The following is a 23,820-nucleotide window of genomic DNA, read 5'->3' on the forward strand; positions in this document are numbered from 1 at the left end:
GGTATTTTCCAATACTTGGATTCGTTTTTCCAGATCCATATAATTTTTAACCAAAGGGGATAATTGTCGAGAAATAGAACTCTAGCATATTTATTTTTAAATCATTTGGATGGGAAAGTCAGACAAACCTCATTTTCAGTTAGGTCCTAGATGCAGATGTAGATACGTGACTGTTACATCCACCGGCTGCGGCCACCCACGGCCAACTTAACTCACCTCATGCCTGGCTTGGCCCTTTACTCCCGGTGCTCTCGCAGCCGCAGCCAGTCACTGCCACCGTGACCCTCCTGGCTTCCTGTGCTCCACGTGGCAACTGGGATGCCGCCAACTAGCATTCCGACCCTGGGCCTCCCTAGGCGCACGTGCGTGCCATCTCTCCTTCCTTTAAAGGGCCAATGGCGGGAACTTCAGGCTCGTCCCCGGCTATTGACGTCACCATCTCGGGATATTTAAGGACTACTTCATTCACCCACTAGCTGACTTGGCAATGGGTTCCCTGGTTCCTAGCTGGTGCTTGCTCCAGTACTCTGTTGTTCCTGTTCTTTGGATCCCTACTCTTCTCGTCAGTATCCTGTTACTGTGGTCCCACTCCTCGTGGCCTGGCTCAGCACTTCCACATTTGGGATCCTGCCTCAGCACTCCCGCTCCTCGGAGTCTGGCTCAGCGCTTCTACATCTGGAACCCTACCTTGGCGCACCCGCTACTCGGGGCTTGCTCAGCACTCCTACACCTGGGACCCTGTCCCTGCGCTCCCCCTCCTCGGGACCAGCCTCAGCACTTCTACATAGGGAATTCTGTCTCTCTGCTACTACTCCTTGGGACCTGGCTCAACGCTGCTACATCACAAGACCTAGTCACTTTGCCTCTGCTTATAGGGGCCTGGATCAGAGCTTCTGCATCACGAGATGCTGTCACTATGCTCCTGCTCTGGACCTGTCTTAGCGTTGCTACATTCCAGGACTGTGCCTCTGTGCCCCCGCTCCTTGGTCCTCACTCAGCGTTTCTACATCTCAGGATCCTGCTACTGCTCTGCCTCACTGCGGGCAGTTCTCAGCGCCTCTACTCTACTAGAATCCGCTACAGCGGATTTTCCGCTCTATTTCTGCTTCAGCATACCACTATACAGGTCTATGCTCCTGCACTTCCTCTCCTTGAGACCCACCCCATGTGCTCCTGCTTTGCTGTCTCCAGAACTACTGTAGCATCTCATCCCTTGGGGCCTGTTCGCTCTCTCCCTTCGAAGGTACCTCAACCTTGGACTGAGTTTGACCTCTCTGACAATCCCCAGCCACCTGCTCCCACCGGGACCAGCCACACAGAGGTTCTCCTAAGACCAGCCAGCCCCAGCACCCAAGGGCTCAACCTGCAGGGAATGTGGGCTAGTACTGGCGAAGTTCCTGTCTGCCTCTGCTCCCGGCCAGTCTCGCCTCCCGATGGTGGGGACCTGCAGGGCCCAACCCCACAAGTAGCGCCAACCCCCACCTCGGGGCAAGGGTCCACAACTCCTAACAGTGACTGTCACATAAATAAATAATAAATTTGCTGGCTCTTCTTTCTGCAAGCTTAAAGCATCTACATAGAGTTCATTCTGAAACAAAAAGAAAATACATAAAGCAAATTACTGTTCTAGTAACATCATTTAAAAAAAACCAAATCTTGTATGGAAGCATCCATTTTCTAGCTTTGATGACTTGAGAGCTTTTCCATAGGTTTGAGTGAAACAGCATTGCAGTGTGATCTGTATATTTGCTTTCCCAGTCCCCTCTGTAGAGAGGGGACTGTACATTAACATAAATTGCCTCTGGAGCCTAAGGAGAAGCGTAAATAAAATATGAATTTATATTATTATTGTTTTGTTTTCATCTAATGGGTTCCTAAAACTGTTTTAATTTTTTCAGTGTGAAGAAAATACAAACTTTCAGGATCCTAATCGCTACCTCAAACTTCCCTTTTCTAAGGGAAATCTTCTTGGGAACAACAACCAAGTGGTCAAAACTACTAAAGAGTCCTTTTGGGTCACTTCTTTCCTTTGCTCTACAAAACTCACACAAAACGGTAGGTCAGAAAAATAGTAATTTAAATGTTTCAATCTGCAGTTGAGTTTTGTGGCTTGCTTTTAATTACAATAGACCCTTAATTTGTGCATAGATGATTGTAAAAGCTACATATTTTATTGTAAAAATATGTTATTATGATGAGAGAAACAACTGCCTTGTGAAAAACTGATTGTGAACACTTCAAGGGCACGTCTTAAAAGTTAACAAAGTGTAGGAATCAAAATCCTTTTCCCCTGGACGGTATTGTCATAACTTGTCTAGGGTCAAAAGACTTTGAAGGCCTGCCTTCCATGCTAATGAGATTGAAGAGCGAGGAGCATGGAGGATGGGTCCCCCACCAGTGCTAATGAGAATGAAGAGTGAGAGAGGAGGTAATCTGGACTCCCTACAAATGCAGAGCCCTGGGTCCCAATGGCCTAAGCCTTAAGAAAGCTCTGCCCAGCTATAAAAATGTCTGATATGCTGGAAAGGAGAGGTTGGAAGGTATTCTCCTTATCCTCAGCCACCACAGAGGTAAAGAAATTATTCACCAACTCAGCTATCTGTTCAAGGGCTAAGGTGATCTTCTGATAGTATCCTACGCATCTTCTGGGTTCTTCAAAATATGAATTGGAAGCCAATTAGATGTGAGAGGTACCAGAGAGTAAATAGCATCCTTGCATCTCCAGGCATAGCCTTCGTTCCATTAATTGTTTTGGTGTACAGACTCTAGTAATTGGTGGGGATAGGGGTATCATATTCCCCTCTGTCCCTGACTAAATTCTGTGCAGGCCAGTGTACAGCTGATTTGGAAGCATTGCAGCATGATTCGTTGAAGATGGAGCATCCTGCCCTGATAGTAAAGTTGTCAAGGCTCAATGCATTTTACATCCCAGGGCTCGATGTATCGAGCGTGTTGAGGATTTATGAACTGATGGTGCTGAAGTACTGTGGACACAGAGTTGTATGGCCACCCTAAATATGGACTGATTGAGCCAGTTCTGGTCTTGCCCCATTGCATCCATTCACTGCCAATTAGTTTCTTTGAAAAAAAAAACAAAAAACAAGGCTTAGAAGTCCATACTTGTATTAAACAGGAGAATCTTTTGGTAAGACAGGGAGTCTTTGATAACCCACTTCCTTCTGAATTTCTAACAGCAGTTATAAATTTCCAGATATGGTCACTTGATGCTGTCCAACAAATTGCAGTGCTAGATAGTTTCAACCAATTTATACTGTTGCGGTCCCGGCCCGCAGAGGTCCGCGGTTGGCCCATTCACTCACCCCAAGGCTACTCCGGGTACTGCGACGCTCCGTCCTGGCCTCGCTAGGCCCTTCCCGTGGCCTTCCTCCTCGAGATGCTACCAACTCTCGGCAGCTGGCCCTGCCCCCTAGGCAGGCGCGCAGGGGCTCAGTAATTTAAAGGGACCAGAGCGGGAAAGGACAGCTCCACCTCCAAGATGACGTCAGACGCTGCCGGTATTTAAACCTACTTGGCTGTCTTCTCCTTTGCCTTGCAACGAAGTTCCACTCTATTGAGTTCCCTAGTTGCTGTCTCATCTTCGTTCCTGCGTCTTCCTGGCTCCTGACCCCTCGGCTTGTCTCCTGGCTTTGACTTCGGATCGTCTTCCTGGCTCCTGACCCCTTGGCTTGTCTCCTGGCTTTGACTTCAGATCGTCTTCCTGGCTCCTGACTTTGGCTCGTCCTTGGCTCCTGCTGTCTGCCTCCTGCCCTGACCCTTGGCCTGACCCTACTGCTGTCATCTCTGCAACCCACCATGAGTTGGAGTTCTCCTCATCCTTCATCCTCCAGAGACCGCTTCTAAGTCCAAGCGGCTCAGGTCTTCACCGGCTCCTCCCGGAGGGACCGCAGGCTTCCAGTGGTGAACTTCCTGTTGGTCTCCCGGCTCTGACATCATCTTCGCGCCTAAGTCCAAGCAGCTCTGGTTCTCACGGGCTCCTCCCAGGGGGACCGCAGGCTTCCAGTGGTGAAGACTCTTTCAGATTTCTACTTCAAGTCCGCCTCCTGGCCACTACTCTGCTGTAGGATTTCCCCCAGTGCTGCATCATCACCTTCTGGCTGGCCCAAGGGTCCATGGTCGTAACATATACCAGATTTAAAAATATTTATTCTTGCATTATTGAATAGGAAATGAATGTTTTACAGTTTGGATTCCTGGATATTGTCAGCTGAAAAACACTATAGGGAAACATCTGGAGGCCAATATTCAGTAAGCTGTTTAGTGGACAATTAATATGGCTAAAATTAGCCGGATAACTTGTCTTTGTATGTTCAGTGGGATAAAAGTCCTGCTGAACATACTTGTTTGAAGTTATCTGGCTAAGTGTATCCAGGTAACTTTAAAACATAACAGGCTATGTTTGAGTATAACCAGTTAGATTTTAAAGATATCCGGCCTTGTGTGGCCAGATAACTTGCTACTTATTGCCACCGGGGGTCTGGTGGTGCTAACAATTCATTTGAGACTGCAGGGGTGTGGGGTTAGAAGCTCAGGTGGGGAGTGTTGTGATTGAAAATTGTAAAATGAAATCAGTGTGGGGGTAGAGAGAGAGGGCCTGGCAATTTTTGGGGGGTTGAGGAGTGCTGGATCAGACAGGACAGTTTAGGTCGTGGGCCCTTTAATGTCTTTCTTTCTTTCTTTTTTTTTTTTTTTTTTTTAATTCTGATACTGACAGCGCTACTTACCTGAATATCTTTTAAAGTTATCTGGATAAGTAGAAAGTTATCCGGCCACACAAAGCCTTTACAGCAGGTCTGAAGTTATTCAGCTAATCTAGCTTGGATATACCCGATATTCGGCTAGATAATTTGGATTTCTCAGCCCCTCCCCGAAATGCACTTGGAACGCCCCCTTTTTAATCCAGCTAAATTATAGCCGGATAACAACTAATAACTTTTGAGTTTTTCATCTAAATGGGTTTTGAATATGGACGCCCCCCCCCCCCCCAACCGCTAATAGACCTGACCCTTCTGACTCATTTCTGTTTGGTAGAATAAAAGATTCACTCTTTTCAAACACATGTGACATTTTGAATTAACAGATAAACTAAAGAGAGATTCTTCACTTTTAGCTGAGTGGTTTCATGACAAGCAGCTGTTCATCCTGAAAGAGCTATAACAGGAATAAATAATATGTGTGTTTGGGGACAAACATGCTTTAATAGGTAGAAGGGGCCTCTTGGTCTTTATCTGCCATCTATGTAACCAGAAAGAAATGTGTATTGTTTGATTTTGAATGTTAATATCTTCTTATTAATATAAAAACATAAAAAATATTGACAGGTAAAGGCCCCTTGGTCCGCCCACTCTTCCCTTTAAACCCATTAAGAAACAACTTTATTTCACTTTGATCCATGCCTTCTTATAAACTCTTGGATTTATTTGGTAGGGGACATGCTGGATCTTCTTAAGTGGCGAGCCCATCCAGAAAAAATAACAAGTTGTCTATCCAAATTAAAAGAAATCGATGGTTCAGAAATAGTAAAGGTAAAATGTGTTTTGCTTAGTTACTCTTTGAATTTGAAAATGTGTTGGAAGAAAGGTGTCTGCTAATAAATGTCTGTCTTCCTGCATAGTTTCTCCAAGACACTTTGGATACTTTATTTGGCATTTTGGATGAAAATTCTCAAAAATATGGGTCAAAGGTATTTGATTGTTTGGTGAGTTCCAATTTTTCAGCATTATAATAGTTAAAGATGTTACATTAAAAAAGAACAGTTTCTTAAAGCTTGTATTATAACTCTTGATTTTTTTTAAATTTAGGTTCATATAATTAATTTACTGCAGGACAGCAAATTTCAGCATTTTAAGCCAGTAATGGACACCTACATTGAAAGCCATTTTGCAGGTGCCTTGGCATACAGGTAGGCCCTGTTATCTCCTAGTTTGATCATACATGTCCATAGAAATTACATAAAAACTGACAATTCTTCCATCAAGATGTTTTATTTATCATTTTATAGACTTAACTAGACTCATCCTTGCTACCCAGCTGTAAATAGGTATGTTGATGTATTAGGGGGTAGATTTTATAAATTTACGCGCGAGCGTACTTTTGTTCGCGCACCAGGCGCAAAAACAGTACGCTGGATTTTATAAGATATGCGCGTAGCCGCGCATATTTTATAAAATCCGGGGTCAGCGCGCACAAGGGGGTGCACATTTGTGCAACCTGCACGCGCCGAGCCCGGCGCGCGCTGCCTGTTCCCTCCGAGGCCGCTCCGAAATCGGAGCGGCCTCGGAGGGAACTTTCCTTCCGCCTCCCCTCCCCTTTCCCCCCCCACCTTTGTTGGCAGATTTACGCCTGCCAGAGGCAGGCGTAAATCTGCGCACGCCAGCGGGCTGCTGGTGCGCCATCACCCGACCCGGGGGCTGGTCCAGAAGCCTCGACCACGCCCCCGGGCTGGCATCACACCCCCGAAATGCCTCCCGCACCGCCCACCTGACACGCCCCCGACACACCCCCTTTGCAAAGCCCCGGGACTTACGCGCGTCCCTGGGCTCAGCGCGCGCAGGGGCCTTTTAAGAGGGTTATGTGCGTAACCCTTTTAAAATCCAGCCCAACGTGTTCTCACAGGACAAGCAGGATGGTAGTCCTCACATATGGGTGACATCATAAGATGGAGCCCAATCACGGAACACTTTTGTCAAAGTTTCTAGAACTTTGACTGTCACCTACTGGGCATGCCCAGCATGGCACTAAACCTGCAGCCAGCAGGGGTCCCTCTTCAGTCTTCTTTTTTCCGCGCAGCAGTAGCCACGCAGGTTAAGGAGCTCGACAGAGATTCCTGACAGGAATTTTCCTCACAGAATTACTAAAAACTTTCATACCCCACAGGGGTACCTCCTTCGAATTCCATCCAAGGATGACGACATCCGAGAGGATGTTATTATCTATAGATGAAAGCTCCCGAGAAAGTCGTTTTTAAGCCTATTTCAAGTTTTGTGTGCTGTGTGAACTCATAAAGGAAAGATGTTTAAAAATACAAGATTTTAAGCAATGATTTAAGCAGATATGAAATGTAAGCTGTAGGATAGCCTCATATATGAAATGCCAAGGTCCTTTTATAGTTGCTTTGGGATTTATTTAACACTTCTTTTTGCTGGAGGTCTGCTTTTTTTTTTTAAACCTTTCTTTATTGTATAGAACAGACAGTTGTGAAAAATCTATTGGCAAAAGTAAACATGCTCTGCTTGCTATTGAAAAATGTTTCTGGAAATATGTGGAGGAAAGCCCAATTAAAAAAATATCTGTTATCAAACTGGATTTCATTTTTTTTTTAGGGGTTAATGTAGTAAACTGTGTTAAGACACTTTAAATCCTACATTAACACAAGCAGTGTTAGTCAACATGCATCAACTAGCTTGGATTAATGTTAAATATGTTAATAAAAAACTGAGATACAAATATAATGCTTGTTAAAATGCACAAATGTAAAGCAGACACATTAATACAAAAATTGTAACCACACTTCAGAGAGGTTTATTTAAATGTTTGCATTACTGTCCTCTTTACCATCTGCATTAACACATTCCTCATTTACATCTCATTAATTCTGGCCATTAATATGTGTGTTAAACACCACGAAAACATGTAATAGCCAAAGTAAATGTTCATAGCCTCTTAATGAGAACTCGAGACTTGAATACTGCCATTTCTTTTATTCTTATTTCTCTTCTGCCAAGTGATGCCTGCACTGGGTCCTTTACTTGCATCCATAGGGCTAGATTTTAAAAGCCCTGTGCGCAGGGCACTCGCGCACCTATTTTGCATAGGCTGCCGGCGCGCACAAAGCCCCGGGACGCGCGTAAGTCCCGGGGCTTCGTAAAAGGGGTGGGAGGGGGCGTGTCAGGGGGGCGGTCCGAGGCGGGTCCGGGGATGTGGCGACGGTTCGGGGGCGGGCCAGGAGGGCGGTCCCGAGTCCCCCAGCACTGCGGCCTGTGCCGGGGGATGTCGAGGCAGCGTGTGCAAGTTACGCCTGCTTCAAGCAGGCGTAACTTGCACAACAAAGATAGGGAGGGGATTTAGGTAGGGCTGGGGGGTGGGGTAGATAGGGGAAGCGAGGGGAAGGTGGGGGGACGCGGGAGGGAACGGAGGGAGGCTGCGCAGCTCAGCACGCACAGGCTGCCAATTTTGCGCAGCCTTGCGCGCGCCAACCCCGGATTTTATAAGATACGCGCGGCTACGTGTGGATCTTATAAAATCCGGCGTACTTATTTAAGATCTACCTCAGCATGTGGGATGGGGTGGGGACTGGACAAGCAGGAGGAGCTTTCAAAAAGTTTAAATGCTTGTCTCTTCAGGAATTAAATACGAATAATTAAAAAAAAAAAAGTGACTACCATTTTAACCCTGAACTGAATAGTAAGGCTTAGGCAGATCAGGGATATTCAAACTGGTCCTCAGGTTCTTTCCCTGCCTTCAGCCAGTTGGATTTTCAGAATATCTCTAATGAATATGGATTATAAACATTTGCATGAATTGGAGGTAGTACATGTAAATAAATCTCTTGCATATTCATTAGAGAGATCCTGAAAACCTCACTTGCTGGGGGGATGCCAAGGACCAGTTTGAGCACCCTTGATGTACAGAACATGTTTGCTTCTGAGATGTTTGATGAAATTCAGTTGTACATCTTGTATATGATCATTGGTAGTACAAAACCTTTCTTATTTGCCACAAAGGTGTAAGACCATTATAAAGTGAAAGAGAGAGTTTTGGCAACTGAAAAATGGTTCCCCCCACCCATAGGTTCTTAGCAGGGGTCATATCTGTGTTCATCCTCATTAGTTCTGTAGTTCATTTGTAGTGGAAATTCGAGCCTATAACTTAGCCTGCTAACTTAGATTTAGAGCTGAGCAGTGCGTGTAGCTCTAAGTTAATTATTTCTCAGTAGCTAAAACCTGAACTAGGTTATCCCTTCATTTTATCACTGTTCAGGAGGGATAATGTTTTGAAATATTTTCTGCATCTTTTCACACTTTTAACGGTTTTCCTTTTGACACTGCAGAGACCTCATAAAAGTGTTGAAATGGTATGTTGATCGGATAATAGAGGCAGAACGACAGGAGCATATCCAGGAGGTGCTAAAGGTAACAGATGTCATGATGTTAAGACTTAATCACTGCTTCTATCCACTCTATTTGCATAATGACAGTAATTTCAGCTACTTATGTACATGTTCACCTTAAATTTATGGAATTCAGTTAAAAACCTGGGAGATAAACCAGAAAGTTCAGTTACTTGCTGCAGCAGTCTATTTTATTGAAAAATAATATTTTTTTTCCATAAGCACAGAAAGGGGAAAAGTCTTTTTTTTCTTTTTTTTGAGTGAGGTCTTGGTCTTGTTTAATTTCTCTCAAAATTGTATATGCTATGATTCCAGTAATGGAAAAATTGTCAGGATAGAGAACTGAATAAAAATATAGGCTCTTATGCACAAATCACAGCAAACTATTCTCATAAAACTTAAATTAGAAAAAATAAAAAGCAATAAAAACATTGAGCCTTTTCTGGAACATTATAGCTGATGAAGAATGGCCTTACTCCTGCAGTATCCATGCCTACTTTCCGAGTCAGTCCGATTTTATCCATGAAAAGCTAATTCGGCTGCTTGTGGACCTTAGGTGGTATCTGAAGCTAGCTGTTTTGATATTCAATACATATTTGATTTAGAGAATATGATGTTTGTTGAGCACAAAATCCACTTTTGAAAGCACTTCCCAGTGGGGCACTCAGAGAACAGGAGAAACTCATTAAACATATGATATCAATATGTTTAGCTGTATGGAGTTACTGCTCAGTTTCTACGGATTTCATCTCAATGATGCCTTACAAATTTCTATGAAAAAAGTTTTCTATTGAATACCAATAACTAAAAATGTTTGCAAGACTTAACATAATGGGGTAGATTTTTAAATCCCTGCGCGCGTAAATCCTGCCGGATTTACGCGCGCAGGGCACTCGTGCGCCGGCGCACCTATTTTGCATAGGCCGCCGGCGCGCGCAAGTCCCGGGGCTTCGTAAAAGGGGCGGGAGGGGGTGTGTCCGGGGGCATGTTGGCAGGCCGGGGGTTTGTTCGGGGGCATGTCCGGGGGTCAGGGGGCGGTCCGGGGTGGGTCCGGGGGCGTGGTGATGGTTCAGGGGCAGGCCGGGAGGGCGGTCCCGAGTCCCCTGGCACTGCGGACTGTGCCGGGGGATGCCGAGGCGGCGCGCGCAAGTTACGCCTGCCTCAAGCAGGCGTAACTTGCACAACAAAGGTAGGGGGGGATTTAGGTAGGGCTGGGAGGTGGGTTAGATAGGGGAAGGGAGGGGAAGGTGGGGGGACGCGGAAGGAAAGTTCCCTCTGAGGCCGCTCCGATTTTAGAGCGGTCTCGGAGGGAACGGAGGCAGGCTGCACCGGTTGCACAAACTAAAGTACGCGTGCACGTACTTTTTAAAGATCTACCTCAATGTGTGCCATATCTCAGTAGTTGTTCCATTAATAAATGAATCTATCGATTTATCTATCTCTTTAAAGATGGAAATAAAGACCAATCAACAAAGCTTAGGTGATTATCTTTTTAATGGACTAAAGTATATATTTGTGAATAGCTTTTTACAGTTGTTCATTGTCTTGGGCGAGTACCAAACCAAGGTTTTCTACTAACCTTGGTTGGTTACTCATGCAGCAGTGAGGAGTAGAGCCTCATGATTAGAGCTGTGGGCTGAAAACCAGAGTTCAAATCCTGCTGTCGCTGCTTGTGACCTTGGGAAAATCACTTTACTCTCCATTGCCTCAGGTACAGACTTATCCCTTGATTTATCAAAATGCTAAATTTATAGCAGAAATAGCGCCAATAATTAAAAAAAAAGGGGGGGGGGGGTGGCTAGGCTAATTTCCCTGCTCCTTTATCACATAGGTGCGATAAATTTAATCACACCAGCACTAATTTTTGCTTCACGTGCTGATGAATCCACCGCTGAGGCATTACAGCAAAAAGCTTTTTATCATACATACCATTGGTGGGGGGGGGGGGGGGGGAGAGAGAATGAGAAAGAGCCTCTGTAGAGATCAATATGTCACTTTACTATTTATACCACTGCAAGAAGGGGCACTTTTAACTTAGTGTGGGGGTTTGGGGGGTGGTTTTACATCCACAGTAGGAGGTATGAACAGCAAAATTGATATCTCTGAAGATTTTCTACTGTTTGAATCGATGAAAGGTACAAGAGGAGTTGATTTGTACAATACACTCTCTACCTGGCTTGTTTGCATGCATAAAGCCTTCATGTTAACCTTAAGGCCCTATTGCGAAGTGATAAATGACCCTGTTAGATTGTGAGCCCTCTAGGGGCAGGGAAATACCTTCAGTACCTGAATGTAATCCACTCTTAAGTGTTTGAAAGGTGAAATATAAATGAAACAACAATGAAAGAATGTAACTGCTTGAAAGTTTAATAATAAAATATATTACTTTAGTTGCATATAAAAGGTCTCACCTGCAACTTACTTGCTGACCTTTATTTCTACATATTTTAGTGGACTCACCACATCACTTCATCTCTCTATAAAGAGATGACATTACATCCCATGTCTACATACTGTTCAGAATTTTTCTTGATGTGAACCTTGATGTGCAATGTGAACTGCAATGCAGGTCTTTTGACAGTTGAGGTAGATAAACCATTTATATTTTGCCTTTATCTAAGCTATACCAGTAATCAAACTTCCTGCACTGTTGCAATAATCAAAGCAGCAAAATGTGCATATTATGCTTGATTGTTGGCCCTGAAGATTCACGTCGGCTTTTTCCCTTGAAGTTAATTTGTGTAGATTTGAAAATACATCTGCTTGCATTCTTTCCTTCCCCAACCTAAACACACCCTTGGGAATGCCTCCGGAATATGCAGGTAAAATTCTGCATGTTGTGGAATAATGCACAGAATTGTTCCTGGGTTGAGGGTGGGCAACTTTCAAGCAGCTGTTATACCTGCAGGAATGACTTTGAATATTGCCCTCCTCTTTGCCAGTGCTGTGGCACATGTTCTGTGCTAAGCCAACCAAACACCATGGCGAGCTTGACTTTGTCAATAGTGTGCCAAAATGATTAATTTCAAGTGCGATAAGTTTAGGTATGTCACATGTTGGCTTTTACTTGTCATTTTTAGGCCCAGGAATACATTTTTAAGTACATAGTTCAGTCTCGAAGGCTGTTCTCTTTTGCCACTGGTGGACAGAATGAGGAGGAGTTCCGCTGCTGTATACAAGAGCTCCTTATGTCGATTCGATTCTTCCTTTCCCAGGAGAGCAAAGGGGTTGGTGCACTATCTCAGTCACAGGTAAGCACTGTTAAGCTCAGCCTGTGCACTGCACTTTTTCTGGATCAGTATCAAATAGAAAACTGTACATCGAGTTGTTTGAACTAGAAAATAAAATTTACTGACTACAGTGATGACAGTTTCAGTTTATTCTTGCAGTTTCCATGATTCAGAATTGAGTGGTTTTCTTTTTTTTGCATTCTACCTTGTTGAATAGCAGAATTAGGTTTCCTTAACCTTGGACAATAAATATCAGGTTACGTTACATTACTGTTGCTGCTGGCAATGGTAACAGCAAACTTGTAATTTTTCAGAATGGGCTAGAGTAGAGAATCCCTGTTATCTTTCTTTCCACATTTTAAGTACCATCACTCCACAAGGCATTAAGCAGTTTGGGATTTAAAATCACCATTCAGTTAAGTAGCAAGTTGTACTTTTCATTGTTTCACCCATTGCTCTGCATATAGCTGGGATACTTCTGTCCTCTGCTGTTTTTTTCTTTTTTTGTTTTACAACAGCTTAATTGTTATTAACTCACTGTGCCTGAAGCAGTGACTGTAGGGATTGCAAGGTATTGGCAGTACAAGATTACTACATGGCATGTTCCTACTGTACTCACTTAAGTTGCCCATTATTTAATAAAGAAAAATCACTGTTTATCCTTTGATGACCTGTCTACTACTGATAGGTGCCTTTTCTGAATCAAGTAGCAGGATTGAATATTGAATTTTTCTTTTGTGTTCTGATGCTGTCACTTATGATGTGAATCTGTAAGACTTTTCTGTAACAAATTATTTTCTTATGAGATTGTACTGGCACAGATTTACAGAACCTTCCACTTACAGGTCACTAGTTCAATCCCAACTCTGTTTTGGTAGTGACCAAAAATCGTTACCATCTGAAAGCCATTTAATGGCTTAGGGGAAATGAGATGATCACAGTCCATTTTTCAGTAGACAGATGTTTGCATGACTAAAAAAGCACCATTACAGTTTGACACTCATTGGCACCCTTGTTTCAATCTTAGCAAACAAGTTAAGTTGCACAAACATTGAGATTGAATTACTCTCCCAGCTCAAGAGGTGATCTCTCTAGTGCAGTCTTGAGGTAGAGATGGCAAGTTTGCACTTTTGCTGCCTGATCTGTGTATACATGGAGAGCTTCAGTTTTCATTACCATCAATGTGATACCTTTTCTGAACACTGGAATTTCTTTAAGTAACGATTCTTCATATAAATAGGAGGGGTAAACATTTTCTTTATCCTGCTTTCTGTTATATTTTTGTTCATTTTATTTTATTTGTTTTTATGTCTTTGCAACTTGACCTAAACAGATTTTTAATCACTTTTGTGTGCAATTTGATGTCACTTTCTCATCTCTAGTAGCACTATGTGCAGCCTGTTTACTGATTGATTGTGTTATCTAAAAAGTCAAAACATTGAGTGTTGCAAGTGAACTGAAGGACAGGACATCCTTCTTTTCAAAAGGAAGAAAAAATCATAGGGTTATATTTCCTGGTAACTGACCAAAAGTAGAAGCAAAAAAAAAACAAACCAAAAACAAATATACTGACATTAAGCAAAAAAAAACCAAAAACAAATATAATACTGACATTTAATTAATTGAAAATACATTTAAATATTTTCTTTCCAGCTCCTTGAAGTGCCAAACTACCTAAAAAGATGTAGCATTGGCCTTTGAGCAACCAGTGTTATATAGTAATTCAACATACAGTGCAAAATCTCATATTTATCCCTTTAGGGGGTAATTTTATAACAACTCATCTGAATTATTCAGCAGATATGTGTTAAGTTACATTAGACTTAAGCACATAAGTCCGCTTTAAAAATTATCCCACCAAATTTATCCTCTCACACCTATTTGGTGCACATGGAAAATTTAGGGAAAAATTTACATGTATACTTTTTTGAAAATCCAAAAGTATGCGAATAAGTGGAAATGGGTCCTCAAAACCACCCCCAGAAAGACCTCAGCTCAGTCTGGATTAACTTGTGTGCGAACAGGTAATATGGACATGTTTACTAATTATTTTGCACGGGCAGTTTTATAAAAGGCCTTTTCTGTGGGTAAAACTATGTTTTACCCACAGAATTGTCTTTATAAATTACCCTATTAGGGGGCAAAAAATAAATATGAAAAACTGGTCATTGAAGTAGCCAATAATACCAGTAAGGGATAAGTCTAGATTGTGGATGTAGAAGATATTACACCAATGCCAAACTTTTGTGTTTCAACATGTTAAAGTGATATAGCAATAATTTTTAACCTTATATTTTCTTTATTTAAATTGCAAAATTGAATAAAAAATCTTATTCACCTGACAAGATACACATAGAAAAAATACAGGAACAATGTACAACTTACAAAATCACAAAAACACACATCCATACAACCATCCATCAAATTTTAAAAAATGAAGAAAATGTAACTTTTCCCTTCTTTCTTCTAAAAATCTCCCAACATGTTTTGCTATCAAAGCTTCTTCAGGTGGAATCCACATTTTGTCACATCATTACTGTTCCTGTTCGTTTACAGAGAAAGCATTCTCATGCTGTTTTGTCTTAAAGCCAATGTGAGTTTTCTGACAGGAAATCATATACGTGAATCTTCTCATATCTATTTTCATATACAAAATACAATCAGTTTATTAAAAAAAATTGAACACAAAATAAATTTGCAAAGAAAAAAATTTCAAAAAACACAAAAAAGAAAAAGACAAAAAAACAAACCTCAAATCTTGATCATGTGGTTTCACATATATCAGCAAGAAAAGAGGCTACCCTCTATTTTTCACGTAATCCACATATACAACAATCAAATTTGGACAAAAAATATATTCTTACAAAAATTTAAACTACATCACAATACATACAAATAAAGAGAGAAGTTGAAACTCACCAAAAAAACTTGAACAAATCTCATCTTCCAACATCTACCGCACCAACATCACCACATCACTTTGCATGACAGGTGGCTCTCGCCTTCCAATCCAAGTATAAAGCATCTGAGAACCAATCAAACATCTCAAATTTAAAAACATGTGCCCAATCAACTTTTTAATTCAAACCTATTGGGGCCAGGGTTTTCAGAAAAAAATCCATCTCTGTTCTACTCATAACAAGGTCTTATTGATATCTCTGCCCCATTTGTTATCTGTTGAACAACAAACATATAACATAGTGATGATGGCAGAAAAGGATGAAATGGTCCATCCAGTTTGCCTAGCAAGCTTCTTAAGGCAGTAACTGCCACTCTGTGCAGGCCACTCCCAGGTTTCTCTTAAGGCAGTAACTGCTGCTCCGTGTAGTTTTCCCCAAGCCTTATGATAACCCATAAAAAAAATTACTGCTAGCAACATTTTTTTTTTACTGGGTGATGAGCCTTCTTGATAATTGATAGTGCTGCTTGACATGCTTTGCTTATTGGTCCCAGTCTCTCTTTCCCACTTTTTCCCTTGTCTGTCACTTCCTAATTCCTTTTCAGAGTCTCGCTTCTGCTACTGTTTTCTTCCCTTCCTCACTCTTTCACTCTCTCGTTCACTCTCACTCTCTCGTTCACTCTCACTCTTTTGTTCACTCACTCTCTCTCACGCGCACATGCACTTTTCATTAGGCATAGACAAACAATTACTTCCACCGCCATGGGGATGGGATCCCGCAACGGCATTGCAGCTACCACCCTCCTTTTTTAGACCATCGTGCCTCTTCTGGTGTGAAACAGCTCTGTTTGGGTGGTCCGTGGCCCACCTGTGGCTACGCCACTGGGTTAAGTTAAGCTAAAATAAAGGAAGAGATCTTTGTTGGCCCTAAAATTTGTGAACTACTTTGAAATGATGCATTTGCCAGTTAGCAATAACAATCTTTTTCGGAAACAACAAGGCAGATATCTACAAGGAGTTGGTGGAGAACCTCCAAGGCATAAAAAGCCTTGTCTGCAACATGTTACTAAAGATACATTTTTTACACCCATCCAAATTTGTTTCCACTAAACTGCAGAGCAGGAAGAGATTTTACTAGGGCATTGCAGAAATGGAAAATTGCTATCATGACAAATGGAACCCAAAAATGCTTGCAGACTATTGCTGCACAGTCACAAGAGATGTTCTATTTAGTGAATATAAGAGAGAAATACTGAGAGAATTTTATTTGCATATATATTAAAAAAAAAAACCTCAAAAAATTAGAGATTACAATTGCAATTTGCTGGTTCAATGAAAGTAAAATGGTAGGTTTAAAGTTTGGGCCATAACCTCAAGTATGGTTTATTTTCCACAAGAGGTACCGGACATTAGAATCAGGCAATTAAGATATAATACCTCGTATTGGTTTTTTTGTAATATGAAACAAGCCAAGAAGAGCAGAGTAGTCACTGAATAAGGACTAAACTAGCGAGATATCTATATATCTCTATCTATATTGATAGATAAATATAGATATACACACAAGTTTTGGCCTTTTGTTTCATAGTACATTTTTTCTATAATCCTTTTGCTGATTTAATTTTTAAAGTTACATAAACAGGACAGGTGAAATATTATGCAACTATAAATAAATGAAGACCTAAGATTACAAAATTACTCTAATGTTATCTATGCTTTATCTGTGCAATAGACAGACATAAAATGTAAATATGGAAACAATAGCCAATTAGCTGGTGGGGGTGGAAGGGTAATAGAACCAAAAGGTTACTAAGAGCCAAGAGAAACAGATAAGTATGAAAAAAAAAAGTGTGAAACTTGCTGGGCAGACTGGATGGGCCGCTTGGTCTTCTTCTGCCATCATTTCTATGTTTCTATGGCTATAGAAGCAGTCCTGTGCTTTTTCCCTTATATCTGCATATCAGTACCCCAGACCGTAGCAGTTGGGGCCTAGTAGCATTAACGTAAATCCTTCTGGGCCTGAGGTGGAGTGCTACACTGGGCCAGTAATAAACATTTGTCACCAGAAATGCAAGTTTACTCCAAGGTAAGCTCTCTAATGCAGGCACCAATCACAGGTTTCCTTTGTTTTCCTGGACAGCACACACACATATAGGGGCAGCTTTTAAAAGCCCTACGTGTGCCGGGCCTATTTTCAAAAGGTCCGGTGACATGCGTAAAGCCCCGGGACGAGTGTAAGTCCCAGGGCTTTTCTGAATGGGTGGGATGGGGGCGGGTCGGACGGTCTGCGGGCGTGTTGGGGTGGTCTGGGGGTGTGGCCCGAGGACTCAGGCACAGCGGCTGTGCCGGGTGATCTGAAATAAAGGTACGGGTTTGGGTTTTTTTCAGGCTGGGGGGCGAGACAGGTAGGGGAAGGGAGGGGAAGGTGGGGAGGGAAAGGAAAGTTTCCTCCGAGGCCACACCAATTTCGGAGCAGCTTCAGAGGGAACGGGGAAAGCCAGCTGGTCTCCCCGAGGGCTCGGCACACACAAGGTGCACTAGTGTGCACCCCTTTGCACGTGCTGACCCCTGATTTTATAACATGCGCATGGCTGCATGCGCATGTTATAAAATTGGGCGTACATTTGTGCATACCGGGTAGCACGCACAAATGTAGGCCGCGCGCGTAGCCTTTAAAATCTGCCCCATAGTGCTTAAGTGTGGTAGTGTTCTGCTGTTGGTGCCCATCCAGCCAGCCTATGCTTTGTTCAGTTCGCTGTGAGTGTGTTCCACAGAGAGCTTATTTTATATTATTTGACATTGAATGAGAGAGTGTGCCCAGAAGTTGGGATGTACAGCACAGTCTCACATGCAATGCCATTTTGGCAAGGCATGGCAAAAAAAATCTGTCTGGGGCAGGCAGCTTCAACTGTGCATCCGACTTTGGCAACCTGTTCAGCTTTAGGTGTTCCCCCCAAAGGCTTTATGCTTTAAGCTAGCTGTAGTTACCCACCCTAGGGAGCTTGTACTTCAATTTTACTTGCCATTCTCTGCCAAAAGGGCCTTGGATGCAAGAACTTGCTCTTTGGAGTGGGCACTTGCAGCTAGCTGAACAAAGTGTAAGCTCCCTGGGTTAGGCATCTACAGTTAAACATTATGCTAAAGTTGGTTGCACAGTGCCAGTGAACTGTTGAACTGTAGGTGCCCTACCCGAGAGCACTGGAAATTAAACTCACATTTCTGGTGGCCAAAGTTATTCTATTGCTGCGCCCAGTGTGATAAAAGCAGCATAGCCACATTATAATATGCCAACCACTAACATGAGTTAAGTTTTACTCCTGTTCTGACACAGGAGTTAAATTTCTAGTGTTAAGAAAATGTGCTTTAAGCTATTTGTCCTTTAACACAGTGCCCTGCATTGCTGGGGAATAGCTAATGCCTTCTTTTACATGGGATTTGCATACTCCCACACTAATCCTAGTCAGATGTTTATGCCTGTTTTAGCGTGCATTTTTTAGGAGTTAAAACCCCTGTTATATGCTAGAGTTAACTTGCTCCTGAAAAATGCACATTAAAACAGGAGTAAAAACCTGTGCTAATTAATGTCAGCACCCCTTATTACAATGGCCCCAATGTTAATAAAACTCGCTTCTCACATATTGTTTTGCTTGATATATTATTAGTACATATTGTACAATATATTGATTGTAGTCTGTTCCACTTAGTAAAAGCCAAGATGTGTCCTGTACAAGCAACATAATTATTTAAAAGTTACATTTTTTATATTTTTACAAGCATGCAGGACATTGATCTGAATGTTTCCCACTTCTTATTGCAGTGCATATCCTTCAGTTACATCAATACAAACCCAAAGCATTTGGGTGAGCATACCGCTAACTAGTCATTTTGTAAATGTAAAGAAATTTCCAACCTTCTCTAACTACATCTATATTTTGTTTCTGTTGCCTCTTCAGGCTGTGTTCCTCAGCTCCTTCCCGGTTGTATACGCAGAGCTGCTGAAAATCTTTGATGTGAGAGAAGTGGCAAACTTGGTGCATGATACTTTGGGCAGCTTGCCAACAATCTTACATGCAGACGATTCCCTTCAAGCTGTAAAGCTTCAGTGCATTGGGAAGACGGTGGAGAGTGAGCTGTACACCAACCCTGGTAGGGAAATACCCTGCGTTCTGCAGGGAAGGGAGCTTCTGAAAGCTCTGTGCACCTTTTGTTTACCTTGGGCTTGATGACTCATGTCAACGTTCATTCTCATATTTTCAGACCGAAAAGAGGTCGTCTTAAATGGCAAAGCAATCTGAGTTCACAAAATGCGCAATAAGAAAATTATTAACTCTGATTTCTGCGTGTCTAAATTTCCAGGTGTTAGGAAGAGGTCAGTGCAGTAAGGGAAGAGATTGCCTACTGCCTCTTCTGAACATTTCACACCACCTTTTTAAAAATATTTTTTGGACCCAGCAGTTTCCTCCTGTTCTTTTGGGCTTCTAGCACAATCAGAACTGGGATCTAGCATTATGAGCCTTCATTCGCAGCCATCTGGGGATTTTTCCTACTTATTTTGGTCTGGCGGCTCACTCAGCTGGGGCCATAGATCAGGAATCCTTCCAGAATGCAGCCCTGTATCCAGCCAATAGGTGTCTCTCCCTACCAGCCTCTGCAGCATCCCCTGCCACAGCTGACCCAGGAAGCATAAGACCTGAGCACCGGGCCAGACCCTCTGCACCGGGCCAGCCCAATATCTACTTTCTATTTATGTTTATTGTACCATTTAGTATCACAGAATTAGTTATCATAGAATACAGACATTTCTCTTAGTCTGTTTTTCTAACATATTTTTCAAAAAATAAACCTGTGTTTTACTGTTGGCCAATTTGACTTTTTACTGGGTTAACTATGACGGAACAGGTAATAGATCTGACAACAGGACTTTGTTGTCAAATTGAAAAGGAAAATTGTCATTCAAGTGGTGTCTAAAACTGGAAAACTGGTGTTTTGAAACATAACACTCAGGGGCTGATGCAATAAAACTCGCAGTAAAAAAAAAAACAAAACTACTGTATGAGTCAGTAAAAATTTAACATGCACGGTAAAATACTGCTTAACATAGTATGCAATAAGTTTTACTGTGCGCACCTTTAATTTTTGCCTATCGTGGCCATGGTAGTAGCATGTATGGAAACCAAAAATACTATGTCATGCACTAGGCTCATGTAGAAATCCGCCACACTAATTGGCCCTTTCAACATTCAGCTAGTTATCATGGGGAATTTCCTCTCCTCCTGAACCTAGCACAAAGAAAGATGTCCCCTTCAAACCCATCCCCCTTCCCATCACATTGCAGGAATCTCCTCCTACCCCCGAAGCTCATCATTAGCCCAACCTTCCTGATAGGCATCCCTTCCCCAATGCATCAGGTACACTAACCTGCCCTCCCTCTGCATCTGGAACATCAGAAACACATACCCCACCCCTCCAACAGTCATCTCTCCCCCCTCATCCTCCTTGTGAATAAGAAACACAAACCCTTGCCCTCACATAATAGACTTCCTCGGGCCCTAGGTCTTACCAGACCAGTGGGGCAGGAAGGATATTGGATCATTCCTACTCATACTACAGCTTCCACTGAATGAAGCCACTGGGGGGTACTTTACCATATATGGCAAATGACAGAGTACTTCAGGGATGTGGGTAGTGTTCCTAATGTACCACAATTACTTAGGGAAACACCAGTATTAAATCACATTACCTAAAAATCAACCCTCTGGGGTATATGTTTTTAACTTTTGCTGTATAAATAATTAAACATCCAAAATAATCTTTTCTATGAGAGGAAAAGACCTCAGTACTGGCTGGAAACTTGTGACACTGAATCCAAAACCAGTCAGTACAATCACTGGTCCGAAAAAGTCTCTTTTTTATGGAATTTTTAATTTAAAAGTCTATCTTTCTTCTTAAATTTTATTCAGACTTCAACTATGCAAAGGCATGCCCAATGGGAATACATTTTCTCAAAACTCAGTTGTTTCAGCATTCACTTGTCTTAAAAGTCCCAATGCTGTTTACTGAAATGGGCTCTGTGAGACACTAAAGTTTGTCTGAAAAACGCCGACATGGCCAACGTTTCACAAATATTACTGCTTCAGGGCATTCACAAAAATCTATTTAAAACAGAATATTTGAATTACTTCTCAAACGTCAAAAAAGTCTTGCCAATTAATATTAAAAACTCAGTCAGTCCACCATCCATATTTGTATGCTTGATTCCCTGAGCTCAGTGAATCATGGATGTAACCTTTCTTTTAAACACTCCCAAGTGATTCCTGAATAACCAATGACAATCCACGACTCTACATATTGACGTCAATGCATCATAATATCTTTAGCGTTTTAATGCCAATAATACATCATTGATTTATTCTAATTAAAGATCCGAAACTACATAACCTTCTTATATCAATCAATGATTCCCAACTTCTTCAGTCGATTTAACATAGCAATCTGTTTCTCATCATTTCTTTCTTGCTATTTTGTGAAAATTAAATAATTTCCGAAATTGATGTTCAAATCCTCCTTGCATTGGAGCTTGTATGATATCAAATCAAAGTGTTCCACTCAGTCTTACTATTTAATTCTTGTGGTTCTTCAGCCCTTAATATGCAAATACACTTTTGTTCTCTGTGATATAATGCATGCTCTCTATCTTGCATTCTTTGTTACTTGATCCAAAGGAAACCATCTCAAATCCTTGAGGTTATGTTTTATTATGCAATGTTGAACAATGGGAGCCTTTTCCCTGACGTTATGCAAACAACTTTTACGTTCACTCAATCGCAAACGTTATGATCTTTTAGTTTTCCCTACATAAATTTTCTCACATGGACATTTGATCACATAAACAACAAAAGTATGTGGTAAAATGTTGTAATTTATATTTCTGTTTAGTGGTAGGACATACAAATTCTTTAATTTGCAAGGTTTGGTTACAAATAGCACAATGTCCACATATGAATTGACCTCCGCATTATTTATGGAAACATCAATCGGATTTATTTGTGGCAAAAAAGCAGGACACAAAAAATTCTTTAAAATTGTTTGATCTTGAAAATGCCATTCTGAAATCCATATCTTCAAATCCTGGGACCATCTGAACTAAACATCAAAATGATCATATACTTTTCACAATTTTGTTAGAAAGTGGAGAATATTTAACCACACAAGTTGACACCTTGGAATCATCCTTCTTATCAACCGTAGATGACAATGCTTCTTTATCGTTATACAGCACTCTTTTAGATATATTTTTAATGCATTTTACTGGATATCTTCTCATTCTAAATTTCTGAAATGATTGTTGAGACTCTTCCTTATATATTTCATTATTGGAACAGTTTTGTGTATCTCTTTAAAACTGGCAAAAAGGTAAGCTATTTTTCAATGGCAATGGATGTGACCTTGTATAATGGAAAAAAAGTGTTTCTATCAGTTTTCTTTTGAAACACACTTGTTTTTATTTCCCCAATCTAAGTTTTCACAATCATTATATCCAAAAATGAAATTCTCTCAAAATCATAACTTGCTGTGAACTGAATCTTCTCGTCACATATATTCAACCATTTAATAAACATAAGAACATAAGAACATAAGAAAATGCCATACTGGGTCAGACCAAGGGTCCATCAAGCCCAGCATCCTGTTTCCAACAGTGGCCAATCCAGGCCATAAGAACCTGGCAAGTACCCAAAAACTAAGTCTATTCCATGTAACCATTGCTAATGGCAGTGGCTATTCTCTAAGTGAACTTAATAGCAGGTAATGGACTTCTCCTCCAAGAACTTATCCAATCCTTTTTTAAACACAGCTATACTAACTGCACGAACCACATTCTCTGGCAACAAATTCCATAGTTTAATTGTGCGTTGAGTAAAAAAGAACTTTCTCCGATTAGTTTTAAATGTGCCCCATGCTAACTTCATGGAGTGTCCCCTAGTCCTTCTACTATCCGAAAGAGTAAATAACCGATTCACATCTACCCGTTCTAGACCTCTCATGATTTTAAACACCTCTATCATATCCCCCCTCAGTCGTCTCTTCTCCAAGCTGAAAAGTCCTAACCTCTTTAGTCTTTCCTCATAGGGGAGTTGTTCCATTCCCCTTATCATTTTGGTAGCCCTTCTCTGTACCTTCTCCATCGCAATTATATCTTTTTTGAGATGCGGCGACCAGAATTGTACACAGTATTCAAGGTGCGGTCTCATCATGGAGCGATACAGAGGCATTATGACATTTTCCGTTTTATTCATCATTCCTTTTCTAATAATTCCCAACATTCTGTTTGCTTTTTTGACTGCCGCAGCACACTGAACCGACAATTTCAATGTGTTATCCACTATGACACCTAGATCTCTTTCTTGGGTTGTAGCACCTAATATGGAACCCAACATCGTGTAATTATAGCATGGGTTATTTTTCCCTATATGCATCACCTTGCACTTATCCACATTAAATTTCATCTGCCATTTGGATGCCCAATTTTCCAGTCTCACAAGGTCTTCCTGCAATTTATCATAATC

At 41.6% G+C, this 23,820-nt stretch overlaps 1 protein-coding gene across 5 annotated transcripts in view; it reads left to right on the top strand.

Annotated features, from left to right (window-relative positions):
* DOCK4 (dedicator of cytokinesis 4) overlaps positions 1–23,820 on the top strand; it is a 939,215-nt gene that overhangs the window by 576,231 nt on the left and 339,164 nt on the right. For all 5 annotated transcript variants that reach the window (XM_029615608.1, XM_029615609.1, XM_029615610.1 and 2 more), the window contains exons 17-23: positions 1,899–2,055; positions 5,446–5,543; positions 5,633–5,716; positions 5,820–5,920; positions 9,068–9,149; positions 12,208–12,378; positions 19,210–19,402. In XM_029615608.1, coding sequence (XP_029471468.1) covers positions 1,899–2,055; positions 5,446–5,543; positions 5,633–5,716; positions 5,820–5,920; positions 9,068–9,149; positions 12,208–12,378; positions 19,210–19,402 — 886 coding nt within the window. The remainder of the gene's footprint in view (positions 1–1,898; positions 2,056–5,445; positions 5,544–5,632; positions 5,717–5,819; positions 5,921–9,067; positions 9,150–12,207; positions 12,379–19,209; positions 19,403–23,820) is intronic.

Source organism: Rhinatrema bivittatum, chromosome 9 (genome assembly GCF_901001135.1).
Source record: "Rhinatrema bivittatum chromosome 9, aRhiBiv1.1, whole genome shotgun sequence".
In the NCBI taxonomy this organism is placed as follows: Eukaryota; Metazoa; Chordata; class Amphibia; order Gymnophiona; family Rhinatrematidae; genus Rhinatrema; species Rhinatrema bivittatum.